The 22,062-nt window shown below is 29.3% G+C and overlaps 2 protein-coding genes across 3 annotated transcripts; both read right to left on the bottom strand.

Moving 5' to 3' along the window:
- Nucleotides 1-2,440: 2,440 nt before the first annotated feature.
- On the bottom strand, nucleotides 2,441-7,904 carry LOC106771094 (bet1-like SNARE 1-2). 2 transcript variants are annotated; one of them, XM_014656997.2, is made up of 6 exons: nucleotides 7,721-7,904; nucleotides 5,277-5,433; nucleotides 4,257-4,313; nucleotides 4,119-4,178; nucleotides 3,986-4,024; nucleotides 2,441-2,806 (listed from the first exon to the last, which is right to left on the bottom strand). In XM_014656997.2, exons 1-6 carry the CDS (start codon nucleotides 7,732-7,734, stop codon nucleotides 2,756-2,758), a joined length of 378 nt encoding a protein of 125 aa, XP_014512483.1. In that variant the 5' UTR covers nucleotides 7,735-7,904; the 3' UTR covers nucleotides 2,441-2,755. The 2 variants fall into 2 exon arrangements, with proteins under 2 accessions (XP_014512483.1, XP_014512482.1); XM_014656996.2 differs by having other exon boundaries at nucleotides 3,939-4,024; nucleotides 7,721-7,899.
- A 5,037-nt stretch (nucleotides 7,905-12,941) lies between these two features.
- On the bottom strand, nucleotides 12,942-15,920 carry LOC106772776. The gene has a single exon (XM_014659362.2). It carries the CDS (start codon nucleotides 15,259-15,261, stop codon nucleotides 13,444-13,446), a length of 1,818 nt encoding a protein of 605 aa, XP_014514848.1. The 5' UTR covers nucleotides 15,262-15,920; the 3' UTR covers nucleotides 12,942-13,443.
- Between the last annotated feature and the right edge of the window lie 6,142 nt (nucleotides 15,921-22,062).

The following is a 22,062-nucleotide window of genomic DNA, read 5'->3' as shown; positions in this document are numbered from 1 at the left end:
TATATATATATATATATATATATATATATATATATATATATATATATATATATATTATGAAATAAAGTATTCTCAACGTAGCATGAATGAATTGAAGCAGCAATAAAGCTATTCTGAATATTTTGAGTTAATGAAGCTAAGAAATTAGGGCATGAATTATGGCACAACTTAAGTAGAAAGATCATGTAAAAGCATCTTACATTAATTTTCTTTTAATATTGTTAGATGAGTTAATAATATATTTTTTAGCACACTTATTATAAATTACAACTTTATTTGTTGAAGGTTAAAAAAATTATGAGAGAAATTCATCACATAATTTTTTTTTATCATTTTAAGATAATATATTTTAAATGTAACACAATTTTACAAAGTTAATTTATAAAATAAAATTTATATTTATATATTATAATTTAACTTTATTTTTAATTAATCTAAATACTTAAATATAAATAAAAGATACGTAAGTAAGGCAATAATATTCTTTATAAACAAACACTAAACTTAGATTTTTTTATTTTTATTTTTTTTTAGTTTTATGATTTTATCTTATTTTGGTTTTTGTTAGGCATGTGATTTGATTGAGGCTGGTTTCCTAGCAGTATTCTGGGCTAAGCTTAGGATTCTGATGGGCCAAGCTGGTCCATTCAACTCTAGGGTTTAGTCTTAGAGCTTTTGATATTTACATGTTCCTATTTACTAAGAGCACCCATCTTCCTTTTATGTCCGTTTACTTTTAAACACTTATTTTACATTTCCCCCATAAATCCTCCTTTTGCACCTCTCATTTTTAATATTATTAAAAATCCTATTTTTTAATTCCCATCTTAATTAACTCCATGTTCATTTTTTTCATAAATCCCATTGATGCATTACTACATTTTCAATGGATGTAATAAGTGATTTTTTTTTATCAAATTTATGAGTGAATCTTCTTTTAGTGTAGGCTTCTTCTCTAATGTGGTTCAAAGTACATTTTAAATTTACAAGAAGTGTACATTTTGTAATTTATCAAGCTCTCAATGTCTAATAAGTATGTGGATTTAAGTAAACGTGTGATAGTTAATCATTCTCTCAACTTTCAATTTTGTTTAAACAAACATTTAATGATTTGAGGTAATTTGAATTTCATTCTTCACATTATTGTTAAAAATTATTTTCCAAAACAATTTATATCAATTCTAAGAAGTTGTTTTTGTTGAAATTTGGATTACACATTTGAGATGACTTTGCCTTTGATTATTTCATATATGCTTGGAGTGCTATATCATAATGGTATAGAAGAAAAGAAATAAAATTTAATAATAACAGAAATCATACAGGAACGTTTACTGAAAATAAAATACATAATAAACAAATCAAGAGATATACAGAGATCAAATTTCATAATTTTTTTTATATTGCATTTTTTTTTAACTTTTGTTTTATCAGAAATTGTATTTTATTCTCCTCTTGTTTTCTGATATTTTTTAAATATGTTATACATTGTATATAACAATCTCACTATAAAAAGTTACACATTTTAGATACTATTATTAGTTAATAATTTTAGTCAAAAGAAGTTAGATTCATATAATTCCATCCTCCATAAAAAAATGAAGGATCATTATCTGAAGAGAAAAATATCTAAGAGACAAAAACAAAAGAATGATTAAATCATCCTAAATAAAGGTACTAATATTTTAGGAGAGAAGGAAATGGAACCCATATAGGCCATAAGGAAAATCCAAAAAGACAAATTATGAAAGAAGCAAGTAATAGCAAAAACAAGCATGAACATTCAAATTGAATCAACAAAGCATGAAAGATGTTATTGACTTTCTCACCATTTTGTTGTTGATGTTTCTTATCACTGGTTACTGTCCACACCTGAATTGAAATACTTCTTCATCAAGCAAAGAGAGTACTCCCCATGCTTTTAGGTATCAAAGTATCAAAGATATTATAAGAAAAACTGCAAGTATCCATTTGTATTTATGATGTTATTGATTATTATATTATTCATAATCTCTTTCACAATCTTTATGTCCGTGCCAATGTTTGATGTCAAGGTCAGTGTTCCAAATTTAATTCCTGTGTGCTTCAAAGTGCAAAACTTTTCAAGTTATCATCCATTCTTTGTGTAATACCTTATATAGTTAATTTGACTGTATCAACCTTATAGAAAAAATAATAAAATCTTGATCGATGCATAGAAAGTTATAATTAGATGATAATGAAGAACACTATCTGATGACAGAATCGCATTATGCAACTGTATACTCATCACATGATCTCTTAAAAAAATTCACCAAGGATGAATTACAGGACCATCCTTTTTAGTACCAAAATAAAATTGAAAAGCTTAATATATAATTTAAAAGTTCATGGTAATTGATAGCATTTCCAACACCTCAAGTATAGATTTATATGGTTTTGGATAGAAAGTGAATCCTCCAAAGAAAAAAAAAAGTTTTATGATATACTTTTTCTACTTACAATTGAATATAATCATCTCATATTCCAGGAATTTACATAATAAATTATCTCAAACCTATAATTTTCAACTATGAAAAAATGGATACAGAACCAGGTCAACAAAGGAAGTATACAATATAGACTTTCCTTAAGCTTCATGTATGCAACATGTTTTTGCGATCACAGGTGAGTCTCAAACTATCTCAACCAAAATGGAATAGTATGCTTCCAACATTTTGCAGCACAAGACCACATGATTCCATCATTTTTCTTCCACACATCCATCATAAGACCAAATCTACGAGCTTTTAGCACACGTTCTTACCCAAGCGTAAAATATCCTAGGATCCTATAAATGTATAGCTTGAATCAGTGAATAGTAAACATCTCGTGTTACAGGGGGTGCCAGTGAACATGATCCAGACAAATACATTTATGTTGCGTATAGATGAGGAATTTTTGCTGGGTAATTCACTTTTTTTTAGAGAATCTAAAGTGTTTATAAATAATCTGAGTACTTAAATTAGATAATTTCAAATTTTATATAAACAAAAATTGAAACACTTCAAACTATCTTATCTATAACATCTATGTTTTTCTCTCACGTTAAATATTTTAACGTAGCTAACCTTTGATATTAAAATTTCAATTTAGAATATATATATATATATATATATATATATATATATATATATATATTCGACATAATAGAAATTAAATTATCCTTTCCAAACTAAGTTTCAAATTTAAGAATTTTGAATTGATTTATCCAACCAATATTTAAAAAATATAGGAAATTTCAAATATTTTAAATTTCTTCGTTCAATAAAAACATCAACATCCCATGATTCGTTTAATAAACTCTCTAATACTATTTCTTTCAATACACTCTCTCTTATTAGTTAATTTCATGTGTCTTACAAGTTTGTAAATGAGACCCGCATATTTTGTGGGTCTCATGAATTTCATCCAACAAGAGAGTGCTTACGAGAGAGTGTTAAGAGACTTTGGAGTGTGCAAATGCACCCTCTCATTCTGAGAAAATTTTAAGTATATATAGAGAAAATTTTGAACTTTGCATCCTCATTTTTTAATCCCAGATTATCATTTCCGTGTCAACTTGTCTTGAGAACTTCTAGCAATCCACTATCTAACACACTCTTTTCAATATACATTCTCATACTGACTAAAATTGTTTACAAAATCAGGATAGAAACTCTTTAAAAAAAATCTGGAGACTCAAAAAAATTGTAATTTCTAATAAAGTTTAGTCAGTAATAAAAAATGTGTTAAAAAAAGGACGAGCACAAGAAAAAATGCCCTTGATAGTTTAATTATGTTTCTTAAAGATTACCTTGTTGAATAACCTAAAGAGAGTATAAACATGTATAACATTAAAGACAGGATCTAAGATTTTTCTCATAAATATTCATTTCAGTCATGTCAGGGCAAACAGTAAAAAGAGCATTGAATCATTTTACCTAATAAGATAGTATATGAATATGAAGGCAAGTGTGAAATAACCCACATATGAGCACGTTTTCCTCGCTGATTTCTTCTCAAAAACCTACAAAATCCGGTTTTTGCACACTAAATAATTTTCCAATCATGTAAAATCAAAACAAGACAAAATGAGCCACATTAATGCAGAAAAACATTACCTTCTTGAATCGATCCATGGTTCCCATCATCATACCCCTTGACGCATCCATTTTGTTACCCTAATTAACAAAGGAAGCCAACTAGAATAAGGGAAGAGAGTTTCTGACAGAAACACACGAAGTGTATTGTTAACATACCACCCGATCAAGCAACTGGTTATGACTCTCAACCTCCTCATGAATATCACCTGTTAACTGTTGATCAAGTAAATATTAACAGTCCAATAAAATATAAATCAACAGATCATTTCATTTTAGTGGTTTCTCCAAGCAAATTAGTAAATGAATAATTAGAACCTTATCCAACGAAACCCATAGGCTAAATAATTTCTTAGACATTAAAGTAGTAACTGACCAATCATTCATTCATACTTTAAAAGAAATCCAATACGAAAAAGACAAGAAAATTTTTGTTTAAATGGATGAGATTTCACCAGCAATTGCTACCTTCACGCCTTTTACTATCAGTTTTTAGTAAAATGTTGTTCCCTATTATTTATAATTTTAAAAGTTCAAGACAATATTAATTACTATATTTTGAAAACTATAAAATATAATCTTTAATTATTTTACACATTTATCATGAAATTGCCACAAAAGACGAATAATAAGAGATGGAGAAATTTATTTATTTAATTAGAGGGGTAAATGGTATAATATGATATCAGATAATGATTTTAATACTAATGAGAACATTAATTGTACTTCTCAATTCCTATATAAACCATAAAAGACACTGAAGAAGGAATAAAGGTCATGGCATACATGCGCACACACATAACCTTGATGAACTAATTACAAGCACTAGCGGACCTGCAGTTAACATAAACTCGGAATCCCTTATTTACAAATCAACTGATGCCCATTAAAAAAAAGGACAAACACATTCGTTTTTATAATACAGCAGCAAATTAGAAACAAGGCAGACATTTCCTAATATCTCAGCTAATGATCTAAAACGATAATGGGCAAATTAGAAACAACATATGTGCCAAAAGTATAGCCAAACTTCAACAAAAATTGAGCCATGGCAAGAAATATTTTCTACACTGGCAGAGCTTTTCCCTGAATCTTTCCATTTCATATAGCCAGGCACGAAGACCATAATTTATTTAATACTTCAAAAAAAGAAACAATACTTGGATGGATAAAACTTACTCGTTTCAAAAAGGAAACTTTGTCATGCAAAGTCTCTATGGCTTTATCATTATCATGCTCATTAATATCACGTGAGTAAGAGGAAGAAGCCCTTAGACCACCCTCCTCCAGACTATCAAAACCATCTAACAGTGATGATCTGGATGGACGATTATCTCTGTATTTGAAAATTAAACAGTTATGAGAGTTAATACACAAGAGAGTAATAATATTTCACAAAAATTTAGAACAACAAAGAAATCAACTTAAGAACACCAAAACTTACTAGAAGAAAATAAACATTAGCAGTACCCCATATCAGATTTTATAGAATAACAGTAACTCAAAAGTTGGTGTGGTTATTCAACGATTTGAACTCCAGACATGAAAGGATCTAATTTCAATAGTCAATCATGTTAATGTTAAAAAAAATTTAAAAAAATGGCAATGAATAATTGCAGACAACATAAATGAAATCAATCACTTCCTGAAAAACTATAAAACAAGAAGAAGAAATATTCATGAGATGCAGTGTGAATCAAGATGATTCCAGATTTGCAAAAGCAAATTTAGCAAGCGAAAATGCAGTTCTAAAACCTATCAGAGACAAGGTCCTGTGCAGGGAACCGATTTGACAATAATCAAACAGAGTATTTATCTCAAGATAGGCCTTAAGCTACTGCCAACACTCTTTACATGGAAAATGATAGCATATGTCGTGTAAACACACAATTTTCTATACCCTTTTGCTTACAGAATTATACCAATGAATTTTCCTCACCTAACTAGACTTCAGATAATAGATTTTACAGGCTTCTTTTGGTAATAATTCCCTCATATAGATGATAAGAGAGAAAAAAAATACATCAGAGTGCAACTAAAAAATGTTGACAATATGAAATCTGAAATAACACAAGAAAAACGTATAGAACTCGTCAGAAGGAAATCTCAAACTCCAATATTATGTGATCCTGCTGCATCACATAATTTAAGGGATTATATAACAATATTCTGTTTTTTTTTTTTTAATTTCTGTTTCTGTATTTTAGGAGTTCCTAGTTTAATATTAGAAATTGCATATTTTTCGTTTCCTTTTATGGTTCTCTATTCTGCCTACATATGTACTCTCCTCGATCATTGCAATCAATAAGAGAAGGAATAATAGAGTGACAAACGAAAGTAAAAGCCCCAAAATTTGTATTTTAAAAGGCTGGGACAAAAGAATAGTGTCAAAATAAAATCAAGCCTGAGGCCTTGAAAACTCAAAAAAGAGTAGCACATAGCCACTATAATAAATGAAAGCAAAACTTGTAGCCTTTGAGACCCAAAACTTAACAAGCCCAGGCTGAAAACTAAAGACAAGTCACACTTGGGTCAAGCTAGTTGAATTTGTGTGAAATGTTGAAGAACAAGTCTCACATTCGTGAGTTAGAAAAAAAGTTAAATATTATATGAGCAAAATGGCCATGAATCCAAAGTACAAGTATTATTTTATCAAACAAGCCACTTTAGCAAAAGCCCCCTAACTCAATCTCCCATACTCTTGAACACGGACTCAGACATAGAATTCTCATACAACCAAGGCAAAAATTATATCATCACCCTCTCTACTTGAACACGGACTCAGGCAAAAAATATACTCTTCTTGAACACGGACTCAGACATAAAATTAACATGTGGAAATAAATGATAAAAGAAAATTGGAATTGAATGATATCTTCACCCTCACTACTTCCTAACAAATCATAATAACCCATGTCTTTTTCCCCGAAAACCTTTTGATATACTGCACAGAAAACCTAGAGTAAGTACCAGCCCAAGATGTGAAGTAAAAGAGATAGTCTCAAGGTCATAGTTCGTTCATAATCATAAACAAGACTACAAACCACAATTTAATCTAACTCAATCTAAAAACAAGTAAAGTAGTTTTCACTTTTCATTTAGCAATTGTTTCACATCTTTCCCAGCAGACATGATAACTTCACCTCTTAGTGTGGACTCAAGCACATTACTAAATTTACTTGGGCAAACTTGGTTTGGATTAATTTAAAAAACAAAAACCATAATTTCAAAAGCTCTGCGTGTTTCTGGAATTATATTACTTTATTTTACCTTAAAAACAGCCGACATTAAAAATGCGAACTGAGAAATTAAAAAGAAAAACAATTTCCCCCCAAAACCAGTCGAAACCAGACATGCACTCTCACTGAAGTTTTTACTATATCTTGTTAATAGTTATTCAACATCTAGATCCACCATTGCCCCCAAAATCTTCAAACCTGCGAACTACCCCATCCTCAAACCGCACAAGGTTGCAATCAGCAAATGAACAAAGCACAAACACATGACATGAACGCAAGATCGTCAAGGCCGCGAATTAGGCTTTACAATTTAAAAATTAAAACGCATCAATTAAAATCGAAAGAACAGAAAAAAGATCAAAATGTGTCTTTTCGAAAACGAACCTTCTGTAACTCATTGCTCACAATAATTCTCAGGACTCGGGGAGAATTTGATGATTATGTGCAAGATCTTGTTCTTGTTTGGATGCCGAGAATCTGTGCTGAAAATTGTGAGAAAGTTTCTTCTTTTCGAGATCCGAGAAAGAGACCAGTGTGTAACTGGATGGGGGTTCATAACTCATGATAACAGATTAATACGGTGTCGTATCTTTTGATGTGTTTACTAATGAATTTAACTTTTACGTGTGAGTGTAAAATCAAAGTGTTTGACATTGTTAATCAATAAAATTATTTATATATGATATCAGAATAATTATAACAGAAAACAAGATTAGCCTCACCTAAGATATTTTAGATTAAAAGCTCTTACCACTTATTTATATAATAGTTATAGTAGATGTAACTTTATTAATTTATTATGGTTAAATACTAATATTATTTTTTAATAAGGTCCCAAAATTTTATTAATTTTTATCGATTTAATTTAATTTTTTTTTAATTTTCTTAATAAAAAAAAGTTCATGTGTTAGACCAGCATCCCATTGATAGTGGTAGTGTATATGTTAGTGTCACTGACTTAGTTTCGTCAATTGTTTCAATTCAGTTGTAATTATTTTATTAAATCAAATAAATTTTTCATTTTTCGAAATTAAAATTTAATTTTTGTATGAATATTTATAGTAATTTTTAGGCTGAACTGTTTAATTAATTTTTAACCTAAAAATTATAAAAAAAGTATTAAATAGTTTAATGACTTTTAACCTCTTAACATTTTAAACAAAATGTTATTAGTTTTTACTTTTAAAATTTTCATTATAATTTTAAGCTAACTCTAATTCTAAATAAAAGATATTTAATAAAAAGTTGAATGATTTTGATATAATAATATTTTGTATTAGAATTTTTTAGAAAAGACAAAAGAAATTCAACACCAAAAGACGTTAAAAATCAAAATATAATTTTAAATTAAAATCTTAATTTGGTCTTAATTTAAAAAAATAAAATTATTTTATTTTAAAAAAATAAGACCGAATTGAAGAAAAATATATAGACGAAATTAAATATAAAATATTACATTGCCATCAAATTTGATACCAACCCGAATAGGTAAGGTTATTACTACAACGTGTTTGACATGTGAAATTTTTTTAAAAAAAATAAAATAAAGATAATTAAAATTTTAAAGTAATTAAGTGACCAATGAAAATCAAATGTAACTTAACTATTTTGAATTATTCAATGTCTTGTAATTATTTCAACAAAAATTTTAAAAATTATTAAATTAAACAAAATTAATAAAAATGATGATATTATTTAAAAGATATATTAAGACTAAATTTACAAAAACGAAAAAAAGAAATAAAGACTAAATTAGTATTTTAACTATTTATTAATTATAAAAATTTACGGGATACAAGTTAAAAAAATTAAGTTTTAATTACTTATTTTATTTGCTAAGCAACTTGTATATTGTTTATTTCGTGTAAAAGACTGAAAGGAGTTCTGATTGAAAAATTAAAAAAGGGAAAATAAATTCTTTAAAATCCTTTTTAATTGTTTAGTGTATGAAATATTAAAAATAACAGTTTGATATATTCGTAGCAAGAAAGTTAGTGATTACGTGTTTTATATAGAAGATAATTACACTTAAAAATAAATTTTAAAAAAAATTATACACTGAGAAAATTTTGGATATTATTATATATTTTAATATATTAATTCATGATGAATCTGCCTTCATTTTTTATTTATTTCTTCTCTCTTCTACGTTCTGTAACTATTCCTAATCAAACAAAATTAAAAATCACTTTACGTAATTTTTCTGTGCAAAATTGCTAGAGAAACTATTTGACCAACCTTCTTAGTTATAAAAATGTATGGTTGAATACATTTCTTTGTAAATATTTATATGAATAGAAAATTAAAAAAGCAAAATAATTTTCTTATAAATTAAAATCATCTTATACATAAATCAAAATAAATCTGCTAATAAAACTAACATAAAAATTTTAACATTTACATCATGTGTAAGGTGATCCAAATTATATAAAAATAATAATTCTTTTTTTCTATTATTTTTTCTCTTGTAGATAACTTGTATTAAAGATTCATTTGAACAAATAAGCTAAAACTAATTTAAGCATAAAGTAATTTGTAAAAATTTGCAATGTTATTGTATGAAAATTTTATTTTTAACTTAGACCTAATTTAAAAGTATATTTACTTGATGGGATTGGAAGATTAAGCAGAAGTAGCCTTATATAATTGGATGTAATTGGGTGCATGAGATAAAGGAAAAATGAGTCACATCTAAGTTTGAAGTTGGAAAAAAAATTCTAAGTTTGATAAGAAAGTGTGCACATGGAATTTCTTCAAGTAGGACACACAAGTGAGTTAAATATTCACATTGAAAAATGTTAAATCTAATTAAAATAAAAAATATTTGTGATTATCACATATCAAATCACTATCTAAAGTTTCTTACCAAAGTTTGGAAATTAAATTTAGGGTTCCAATTATTACATTTATTGCACACAAAGTTTGCCTTGAAAGCATACCACAAGAATGGTAAGTGTTTGAATGGTACAAAAGTACTCATTGTTGTAAAGAAGCCATTAATTCAAAATTGACTAGAAACTATATTGGTGAAGAAGTTATAAGTGCTTCCCAAGCACACAACAACCTATTATTAATCACTTCTCTATGTTTAGAACCCTAAAATCAATTTAATTCACTTCAATGTTTGGTTGAAATTGGTGGAGTAGAAATAATGTATGAGGAAACAAAATTTTTTAGACATGGCTTTTTCAATTAACATGAATATATATATCTTAGGTTTAATTGATTTTTTTTTCTTAATTTTTTATTGTCATTTTTTTTTATTTTTTACATATTGTGTAATCAAATTCTAAAATGTGGCAGATTTTGTGTAATTGAATATAGTGGTAGTTGGTATTAAAAGCTTTTATTATATTGATTTACAGTTATTTTAAATAGGTAGATTCATTCGCAAATTAAAACTATAACAGTAAAAATAAGTTTGGTATGATAGAAAGATTTTCCAAAAACTAATAAAATAGGTCAAATTAGATTACAAAAACATTATCTAAATCAAACTGGACACTTTTTCTTTTCGTCTGATTCATTTAACATATGGATTAATTTGTTTGGTAAAGAAGATTTATATTTTAAAAATTAAAAGTAATATTAAGTTTTAAAATGCATACATGTATTGTTGTTTATATTTGTTAACATATTAAATAATTATAGCTAAAATTTAAATTTAAAACTTAATAATATGACTCAAAATTTTAAAAATACTTTTTTTTTTATTTTCTTAAAAGTGAAGCCAAAAAAAAACTGTAGCTGATAGAAAATATTTTTGCTATTTATAATTTAACAGCAATATGATTAAAAAATTTCAAAGTGTGTATAAAAAACAGGGAAAATGTGTCATATGTAAAAGCTAGAGGCAAAATTTGCAAAAAAAAAGTAATAAGTTGTAGAATTTTCCAAATTTTTTTTACTGGAATAATAATAATTAACATAATTTTAAAATGTTAAAATGACAAATACATTAATTGAAACCGAATTTTTATTTAAAATTTAAAATGGAAAATGAAAAAAAATCATTTGGTACAAAAAAAATGAAAAAGTATAAAAGTATTATATATAAATAAAATTTCGAATAATTTAAATTTAGAGCTAATTAAATTTCATATAAACAAGACGAGGATTGTTCCTTAGTAATTTTTTATTTTAACGATATACTAATAAATGTAAAAAATAATTATATTTTTCTAGCTTCCTCGGGAAACAATTATATTCCATTACTGGCTTTGCTAACCTGACTTGTCATCACATAAAAATATGTGATAAAAATTCCCAAGTGACTCAAAGAAAAGTCCAAAATATTTGAAATACCAATTAATATAGCTAAGAAAATACAAAAATACAGAAAAAAACACAAAATTTGAGAAAAAAAATTATGAAGGGACAAAAGAAAAAATAAAAAATACTTTTGAAATAAAAGACACACTTAGCCTATTAAAGTAATTTTCAAAACGTGTTAATAATATTTATATGGGATGTTATTTCATGCACACCACAAACAAAGATACATGTTAATGAAATTTTCTTTTAATAATTTTTCTATAACAGAAATTATGTATCATGATTCATATATTTATAATATATGAATCATAAATTATCATATAATTAATTATAAAAAAATTATCAAAATAAATTATTAAAAAAACATTTTTCTTATTGAAAAAGAAAAATCTAAGAAGTGTGGCCCTTTGATTTTTTGTGACATAATGAAAAAGCAAGTTATGAAAGGAGAGAAGAACCCCCACAAAAACAAGCCAACCCAACCCCCACAAAAGATTAATGCCATCCAACTACACACTCACACTCACACTCTTTGCAACCTCTTTTTATTGCCAATGTCACTGAATCAATGCCATCTTCTACCCATCTACTTTCCCAGCCTGGACTTAGTAATTAATTATATTAATTCAACTGACATGCTAGCCACTCTTTCTGATCCCATTAACATAATAATAATAATAATAATAATAATAACGCACCAGTAAATGAAAAAATAGTTTTTTTATAAAGTATATTACGTAATGTTTACTGTTTGCAGGGCATTCACAAATGGGAGTGATTTGTTGTATGATTTGCAGATGAAAATATTAGCTTGGTGCTAAAGTCGATGCATGGATTTAATGGAGAGGTATCGTATGAAGCAAAATCAAGCAGAAGATAATAAAGTTTGAGCTGTTATAAATGAATATGACACAGGTGGATCAGCAATGTCAATGCAGTCTTGTCATAGTGTGATTTTCCTATGTTAGTTATAAAGTGCTTCAAACAGTGCAGTGACAGCACAAGTCACTGCTTTCATCAATATGGTAATCTCATCTATCCCTCTACACCGTTGTAGGACATGCTTCTCAAGCTCCATAATGGAAACAAATCAAGAGATTTCAGCAGAATGAAGCTGATTCTCTCTTACATGTACTAGATATTTCAAAAGGTTGGACTTTCCACTCTCTTCTTTCTTGTTGAAAAGAAATTCATAGAATCTCCGGAGAATTACTGTTTTTGCATCTTTTCATGATTGTGAAAAGTAGTTGCCAATTTAATGTTTTATTTTCAGAGAGCTTTTTCTATAAAAGACACAAAATCTCAGCTTTGAGGGTTCAAACGTAGCAGATTCTACAAACTAAGTTACCAATATTTGAGATTTAGTTCAAGGGTCTATAACAGGAACAGGCATCTTTGATGTACAAAATTTCCCTTTGTAAGAACTATCTGCAAATTTCAAGCAATGTAAAGTCCCTCACTCTTTGAATAGAAATACAAGCACCAACAAATCAACACCGGCTTAAAGATTAAGAAACCAGTACTAGTTTCTGTGCTATTTCATGATAACGTTTCTAACAAAGCATGCTCTAAGCAATAAGCAATCTGTACATAAAAATATATACAAGTTCAGAATGAACTTCTATGACCCTTTATAACTATGACTGCTTATCCACTGCAGAAGTCAAACAGTAATATAAACACGATTATGCTTTCCAAGTCTTCAGCAATATAGTAATCCTCAAAGAACAAGTTCCTAGTTCCACTTTGTATTGAGATGATATCGTCATAAGATATTTAGAATCAAGAAAATGCTCACCACCATATGGAAGATTTTAAAATCCAAAATGTACTCAACTGATAAAAGAATCTCCACATTGCAATTGCCACTCCACGCAATCTTCAAAATCAAAACTGCTGGCGCAATCCAACAGTGCATTCTGCTGATGCTCGTACCGACATATGTAATTCAACCCAACAAGAAGTTGGCAGATTGATTCCTCGGTCCTTTCCCTATCAGCAAAGAATAATGTCTGAAGCAGAAGAACATTTGTTCTGCTAACAATTTGGTGTTGCTCAAAATTGCGCTCACTTTGCCATCTGATCATGTTATGAGCGAGCGGAGCAAGCCAATTGAGTATTCCATCAAGATTCTCCTTCCAGTCATGGGCAAGAGGGGCATCATATATGGCCAAATTCTTAACATATGACTTCAGTTTGGCCTTTAGGGATGCCCTTAAGCTTGTAGGTAGCATCTGATATAGATCATCCCTTGCTTCCTCGCCGACTAAATGAGGGTAACGAAGCAGCTTCTCAATGACGATTATGACATTGGCATAGTGCAATGCAAGAGCACAGCCTCCAAGTGTTGATGGAGGAGCATAAACAAGTAACCTACTTTTGGGGCCTAATGTAGAGCAACTTTGTACACCAGATTTGATTTGTCTGAGATCTCCAGTGAAAGGAACACCATATTGAGCATGATTTAGAATACCAGAATAGCACAATTGGTCCCTCTTCATGCTATTACTCCCCTTCACAGCACTCCTACAGCTACTATGTTGGTCCTCCCGGTTCACCACATAGCCATCATCAGCATCATCAAATTTTGAAACTGAGCTACTCAAACTCAGGCATTCCATGAAAAGTCTCCCTGGACTTGTTCCACATGGAAAACCAAAATCTTCGGGTCGAAGAGGTGCTAAATCACCTCTCCTCAAATCAATCTGAGGCCTACTAGTAGTTCCCTTTCTCTCTGCTGCAGCAGTTCTCCCAACAGAACCAGAATGAGTTCGATTTCTTCTGCTCTGATTGCGCTTCAACCTCTCTGAATTTGTCTGAACATTGATATTTCCAGACACAAAACCGGATTCATTTTGTGATGCCGGCGAGCCTCCACCGAGGCCGAGGCCAAGGGTATTCTTCCTCAAAGCGGATTCTCCAAAGATAACAGAAATCCTAGCATAAATGGTACAAACTGTCCTAGCCAACAACTCGACAACCTTGTCAAAGTTCTGATTCCAAAGGGAAACATCCTTAAGATGCCTCACATCCTGCTTCTGCCACATGAGCTTCTGCTCAAAAGCTCTCCTACTCTCCTCGTGCTGGTTATGCTGAAACTTCTTCACTGCTTGCTCCAACTCATTCAACACCTCCATCTCACTGTACAAATTCCTAGTGACACTAACATATCTATCCATTTTCCTCACCATTCCCTCCATGTGCTTAACCAAGAACCCCAATTCCTTCACATCTATAACCCCACCAACAATGTCCCCATACACATGCTCAAACCCTTGCAGGGCAGGCTCGGAGCACTTCTTCCCCATCCTAGAGACCACACTAGCAACCCTATTCAACTCCTCAAGCTTCTCTGCCAGAGCCAGCTCAAGGAGATAACCCTCGTCAGAGGACACCAAATTCCTGACACCCTCTGAGCCCAAGATCTCATTCCTCAGCTTTGAGATCTCAGACTCCGACAGCGACCGGTGGAGATGCACAGTTTTGGACATCACATTCGCTACCTCGAAAGAAAGAATACCTATGGTCTCTTTGGTCTCAGACCTCTTGTGGTTCTGCTTCCTCTTCGTCAAAGTTTCAAGAAGAAGGGCATGCTTGAGATTGGAACTTACCTGGTTACCCATCTTTACAATCCAAGCTTCAGCAACCATAGCTGCAGCTACACACACACTTTCTTCGAAATGGGATGTCCCAACACCAAAAGCAACTCCCACACTCCCACTTCCACACCCCCAAAGGCTAAACCTTTGGGAACATAGAACAGCGAATACCCAAAGCCGAAGCTCAGACACCAGAACGGATAAACTCTGTGAGGGAAATTAGAGAGAGACCCATTACGGGGAAGAAGAAGAAAAGGTCAAAGGGTTATCGAAGATACAAACTTTGGTTGAATCGTTTGAGGGGTATGTTGATAAATAACAAAGGGTGGGAAAGGAAATGATGTAAATGGAAGAGGTAGTGGAGAAGTCAGAGGGTGTTGAAGAAAGTTAAAACATTGGGAGAGAGAAGAAAGGTAGGTGTGGCATGATGAGAAGAGGAGGAAGAAGAAGAAGGTTGAAAATTGTTCCAAGGGAAGAGAGGTTAGTTAAAAGCACTAGTAGTTACTAGCATGCACCACAAAATTGAGTGCTATAGCAGGCGTGAAGAGAGGGAAGATGATGGGTGTACTTGATTGAACAGTGCAGCAATAACAGGAGAGAGGTTGTTTGAGAGAAAAAAGTGTTGTGTTGTGTTGGTTTTTGAAGTGTGAGAGTTTGGTTTGTTTGATGATTGGTGTCTGGTGTTAGAAAAGTGGTATCAGAATTTTAGAAAGTGGAATGTGGACTAAAGGGTTTTTAAATTTGGAAGCATTGTAGCTGCTCCATTCATTCAATTCTTCTCTCCATTTTTTTAATGTGTGAATCTTATTTAACCCATTCTTTAGAATTTGGGCAAATTATATTTAATTTTCCAAGTTGCTTCACGAAATTTCCTATTACACTTTCTGAATTTTCAATGCTTAACAGAAGAAAAAGTTGCTAATGGCATCTTGTCTCATGGTGTAAAAGTTTTAAATATTAGAGACCGAAATTTGTTCCCAAAAAAATGGGTCTTTTTATGTTTATTTTCTATTGTGGTTTTTAAGATTATAACTTTTCATCTTTGAATTTTTGTGATATTTTCTATTTATTTAATACTTTTCTTTTCTTCATTTTATATCAGCAAAATCAGAAAGAGGTTGGTTTGAATGGGAGGGATGCTTACCCTAATTGAAATTTCCAACCAAAATCAAGGGAATTTGGGTGTGAATGTGTGAAAGAGATAAGTTGATTTTGGTTAAAAATGGTGAGGAATGAAACCAGTCATAAAAGTCATAAACTAAGAAATTTTTAGGATCTACTTAAAGTTCTCATCATTGCTAGGAAATGGTGATAAAATTGCATTAGAATTAGGGTTTTAATTTGTGGCTCACAATCATAACCCCTTTGACTATGGTGCCAAATTTGAAATTATTGAACTAGTCATATTCTAATCTTATACCGATTTGAAGAGTGAATGCAATATCAAGGTGCAAAAAATCAAATGTCTTTCATCGTACAAGGGAAATTAGGTAAAAAAAATTGTATATTACTAACATTTATTTATTTATTTTTTTGTAATTTTTTTTTCTGGAGTCTTTTAATTTCACTAAAATTGATCTTTGTTTATATGCAATTCAATTGTTAAGTTTAAAAATGTTACTGTAAAAATATCCAAATCGAAGTTAAATCCAATGTGCTTAGCCTTTTATGGCTTTTGATTAGAATTAAAGTTTAGGTTGCATGAAATGAATAAGCGTTTTATTGTATGGATTTTTTTTTTCACAGATATTAAATTGTAATAAATTTTATTTTATTGCACGAATAGTTTTATGTTTAAATAAAACTTATTATACACATATATAGCATGATTATCATTATTGTTAAATAATAATTAGTTTAGGTTTTTTTTTGTAAGCAAAATTATAATACCATGACATAATTGGAATTTCAATTTATTAGATAAAATAATTAAAAATGATAAGATTTTAAAAATTAAAAAATGTAGGAAATGAGTTATTTTAATCAAGACATAGTATGTCCGTATCTATTTATTGTATAAGATACTGAAAATTTACAGTCGAAATTCAATCTAAAGTTCAACATTTAAACTGATATTTAGTTCTTCTAGAGAAACTAATATTTAAAATTATAAATAGTTAAAAAATGGATTTATATTTAATACATGAAATTGAATTAACATGTTTAAATTGTTGGAAGTGAATTTTTTAAACTTAATTCAATCCTACAAAACTGAGTTATAAGATAAGGTTTACACATATTTATATATTATAAATTGGTCTTATAAGACTTCCAATACAAATCTTATCAATATAAATCATCATGGTGGTATATGTAGGGATGACAAAAAAGACATGGGTATCCGCGAATGAAATCTGCATTAGGTAGTTACTATCCGTGGATATTTACTACCTGCGATTAACGGGTGGCGGATATTTTAATTCTCGCTTCTAAACGGATTGGATATGGATAGTATACTATCTGACCCGCGAGTACCCGTTATCCGCAAAAAAAAAAAAATGAATTTATATATACTTTAATTAAAAATAAAATAAAATTATATTTTATTAGGTTAAATTTAATTAAAATCAAATTTTAATTTATATTGAATTTAATTTATATTATATATATATATATATTGTAATTTTATTTAAATTTTATTTTAAAATGTATAAAAAAATTATTTTTTGTAGATATCTGCAAATATCCGCGGGTATTTTCTAAACGGGTACCTGACGAGTAGTGGGTCGGATACCGAGTACAGTTTTATCCGATGGATCGAGTTACGGATATGTACTATCTGTGTTCGACCTGACCTGTTGTCATCTATATATAAATAAACTTTAATTTTGGATTTCCTTAATAAATTCTCAAATTCTATTCTTTTAAATAAATAAAAAAATATAGAATAATAGAAATTAACTAGGGTTCCCAAAATATGAGGAATTGAAAGGGAGAAGGAAGTTGGAAAAGTAGTTTGAGGAAAAGAAATAATTAGGGTGAAAAAGGGAGAAGTTAGGACACCAACTATGGAAATTTTGACTTCTTTGCATAACAGTGTTCTTTTCTTTATCCTTCCAATCCAACCAAACAAACAAACCATTAACGTTGGATCTGACGTGACTTTTGGTCCAAACAATGCATGTCTATTTTAGACCATCATCATCATCATCAAAGAGGGATTCTCCAGGGAACTCCAAATCTATATATATATCAATTCACTTACACATATATTCATAAAAATATACCTTTTATTTTAGATATTTATTTATAATACCATATTTTTAATTTAAGAAAACATTAAATTTAAATTATAAAATGCATGTTATTTTTAATGTTTTTAAAAATACGCGTGTTGATGATGTATCTAATTAAAATGTGTTTGTTTTATATAACTCTAAGTCTAACCTATTCAATCTAACAGACTTCTTTTAAATTAAAAATTCAAGTCTAACATTTTGTTAGACAGACTTTGAAACGACTTAGATTATAAGTTTTCGTAAGACCAACATCAATCATGATACTTTGAATATCATGAAATTGTGACCATAATTTATTTGACAAATTTTACATATATATATATAAAATAAACAAACAATTATAGTGAATTGTTTTTTTTTTCTTTCTATTCTTATCTTCCACTTTTTCTTTTCCCAACTTTTCCTTTCAATTTTCCTTTTTCTTTTTGCAATGGAACATCTTGCTTTTTTTTTCATGGGTGAAATGCATGATATGAATTGAGAATACTCAAGTAATAATAAATTAGCATTTGTATTGTCTCTTTCATTTCATGCCCTCGCCTGAATTATACGACATTGGAGTGGTTTTTGATTTGTTAAGAATAGTGTTTCCGATGAAAATTGACCAAACAGAATAATGAATTTGGGAAAAGACCCTACGAGGGAAATTTGTCAAAAAGTTTGCCATAGTGGGATTTGGTGTCATTGTTTTTTTTTTTTAAATTAGGATATTAATTATTAATTTAAAAAGATTAGTTACCAAAACCAAAAGAAAGGGTTGAGAGAGATGGATATTCAGTCTGCAAAAGGGCAATCAAATAGTGACAAAAAGAAAGATAAACCTAACACAAACTCTTTTCCTCAGTAATCATGCATCATCCTTGCTTTTCACCTTTTCTGCTAAAACTTCTCATCATGTGGCCTCTCGTGCAATCCATTTCCATCTATGCTACATCTATATTTAAAACCAATATACTCTTTCTAATAAACTACCTTCAAATTTCTTATACAACAACGTAAACAAAGCTCCGGTTAAATAGAAAAAAGAAAAGGAGATTTGTTTAATCTTTCATGTGAGAAAATTTATCAAGTCAATAGTCATAATATCATAAAAATTATTAATACATCATCTGTGTTATAAAATCGGAAAAAATATAGAAAATAAGATAAAAGTATAAATATATTTATTAAAAGTTCAAACCTAAATATTAGGAAGTTAGTTTTTAAGCCTAACTCAACCCCATAAAACCGGTTTGTAAGGTGAGGTTTGCACCTCACTTATATATTATAATTTGGTCTTATCTCTAGTCGATGTGAGATTTCCAACACACCCGCTTCATGCCGAGGTATAGACATCTCGTGCGTAATAGTAGAAATTGGATAATCCAATAACGGCCCGATAATGGGTGGAAACAGAAATGCCCAGTTAAAACTCGTTAGTATAGACTCTAATCATGACTCTGATGCCATATTAAAAAGTGAGTTTTTAAGCTTAACTGTTGGTCTTATCTCTAGTCGATATGGGACTTACAACACTAAACGTAAGTTTTATATCAAATAAAGAAAAAAATTAACATGAAAAAAGTTATAAATTTATTGTGGAAAACGGGTTTTTATGAGTTTAACTGAAATATAGTTGGTGTTATGTGTTTACTATAATTTTTTTTCTTAAAAGACTTATATGTTTTAAAAATGTTTAAAGGATATAATAGTTGATAAAAGAGGAAGAAAAGGTAGTTATATTAAAATAAGTATTACTCTACAAGTGAGGATAATTTTTTAGGTTAAATTTCGATGCATGTATCTGGCATCATGGTTATAATAATTGATGACAGAAAACGAAAACTAAGAGGTATAGAAAGAAAAATGACTAAGATAGTTGGTAGAAAGTGATTTAGCTGAATAGTAATAATGAAAGGAAAAAAACACAAAATATACGTAATTTTGAAATTAAAATAAATACTTCATGATAATATATAATGTAAGTCAATTATATATATTTATAATAGTGGGAAGAAGATGAAGAAGGAAAAAAAAAACCTAAAAGATGAAGAACATGAATGGGTCCCATGTTGTTGTTTAAGATTGGATAAATGTTGTTTTGTGAAGAAAAAGAAAGTGACTTTACTTATAGAGCTTATCAAAAGCTACTTCGAAATCTGTTGCATCTCACTTTCTTTTTTCTCTCATCATTGTGCTTTTCTTCTTCATCTTCATGCATGTATATTATAGAAGGTTTCCCTATTAAAAGTGTCTTCCATCATATTTATTTTCTCTTTTTCATTCCTTTTTCCTCAAAAGGAGATTAAATAAACTCATTTTTGCAATATATGTATGATTATTTTTTTCGTTCAATTTTATGAAGAAAAAAAAATATATACTCTTTCTGTCACTATCTTATTTTCACAAATACTTAAATTCAAAACCCTAAAAAACACTAAAATTGATATTATTTCGACAGACATAGTTACCATGAAAAAGATTTATGATTTGGAAAACAAAACACAACAGTTAGAAGTTAGATAGCAAGTAACGTTTTTTTTTTCTTTTTCATTTGAATAATTATGATTTTAAATTTAGAAAACAAACAATTATTGAACAGATATTTAATTTTATTACGAGCACACACTGTGGGGTTAGCATGGACACACAGGATAAGGGTCCTCTTCCACACATTTTTTTTTTTTGCATAAGTTTTTATTTATTTATTTTATATATAATGGTGTCATAATTTGTTGTTTCAACTGTGCAAGATATATCAAAATTTTCATATTTTTTTAAAAATAATATTACTTGAATTTAGTCGATTTTATATTATTTAATTGTTAATTTATACTAGATTTTTAATTGTTCTGTAGAAATTGAGAAAATAGAAAAAGTATAATTATTGAAAATTGAGATTATGTTTGGAGTCTCTTCTTCCAGCACTCCATCAAAGCTTCTGGAATTTTATTTTATTTTTCAAAATAAAAGCAACTGAGTATCTTCCGAACAAATATTTCCATTACTGATTTAAGGTTTGGGAACATAAAATCTGAAATGATGGAGTGTAGAAAGAAATTTAATGGGATGCAGGAGGTAAAATCCTTTATATCAAATTCCCAAAGCAATTTGACCTATTTTATAGGGCTCTTTTTTTGTACCTCCACGTTTTCTTTCTGTACTTTTAAAGTTTTCTAAATGTCCTTACTAACCTTTGACTTTTGACTAGCTAAATAGGTAAATTGTTAATTACCCTTTCTTCCCACCCCAGAACACATCCCTCACATTATCTTCCCACTCCTTTTTCCTTTCCTGATATTCTTGCATCACACTGCATCTCGTCTACTTCATTTGGGAAGCATTCTGCATTCTCCTCCTCCAAGGTAACTTTCATTATTTTTTTACTTTCGTACAAGTTCTTAATATTTTAATAATTAGGGGTGAAAGAATTTTAACTAACTTCTATTTGATTGTCTCTTTTTTTATAATGTCAATTTCTTTAAAATGATTGAGTACTAGATCAAGTTTCTTTTGAATGCATAACTTTGTATGTGATTCATTTGATGAAATATTTGAAAAACTCAATCTAACCACATGATATGAATTTCAAAAAGAGAAATCATTCTAAGATCATATTGTGTTAATTCACAAG

This window comes from Vigna radiata, chromosome 8, assembly GCF_000741045.1.
Source record: "Vigna radiata var. radiata cultivar VC1973A chromosome 8, Vradiata_ver6, whole genome shotgun sequence".
Taxonomy (NCBI): Eukaryota; Viridiplantae; Streptophyta; class Magnoliopsida; order Fabales; family Fabaceae; genus Vigna; species Vigna radiata.
Note: the sequence above shows the minus strand (reverse complement) of the source record. Positions and strands in the feature narration are given on the sequence as shown.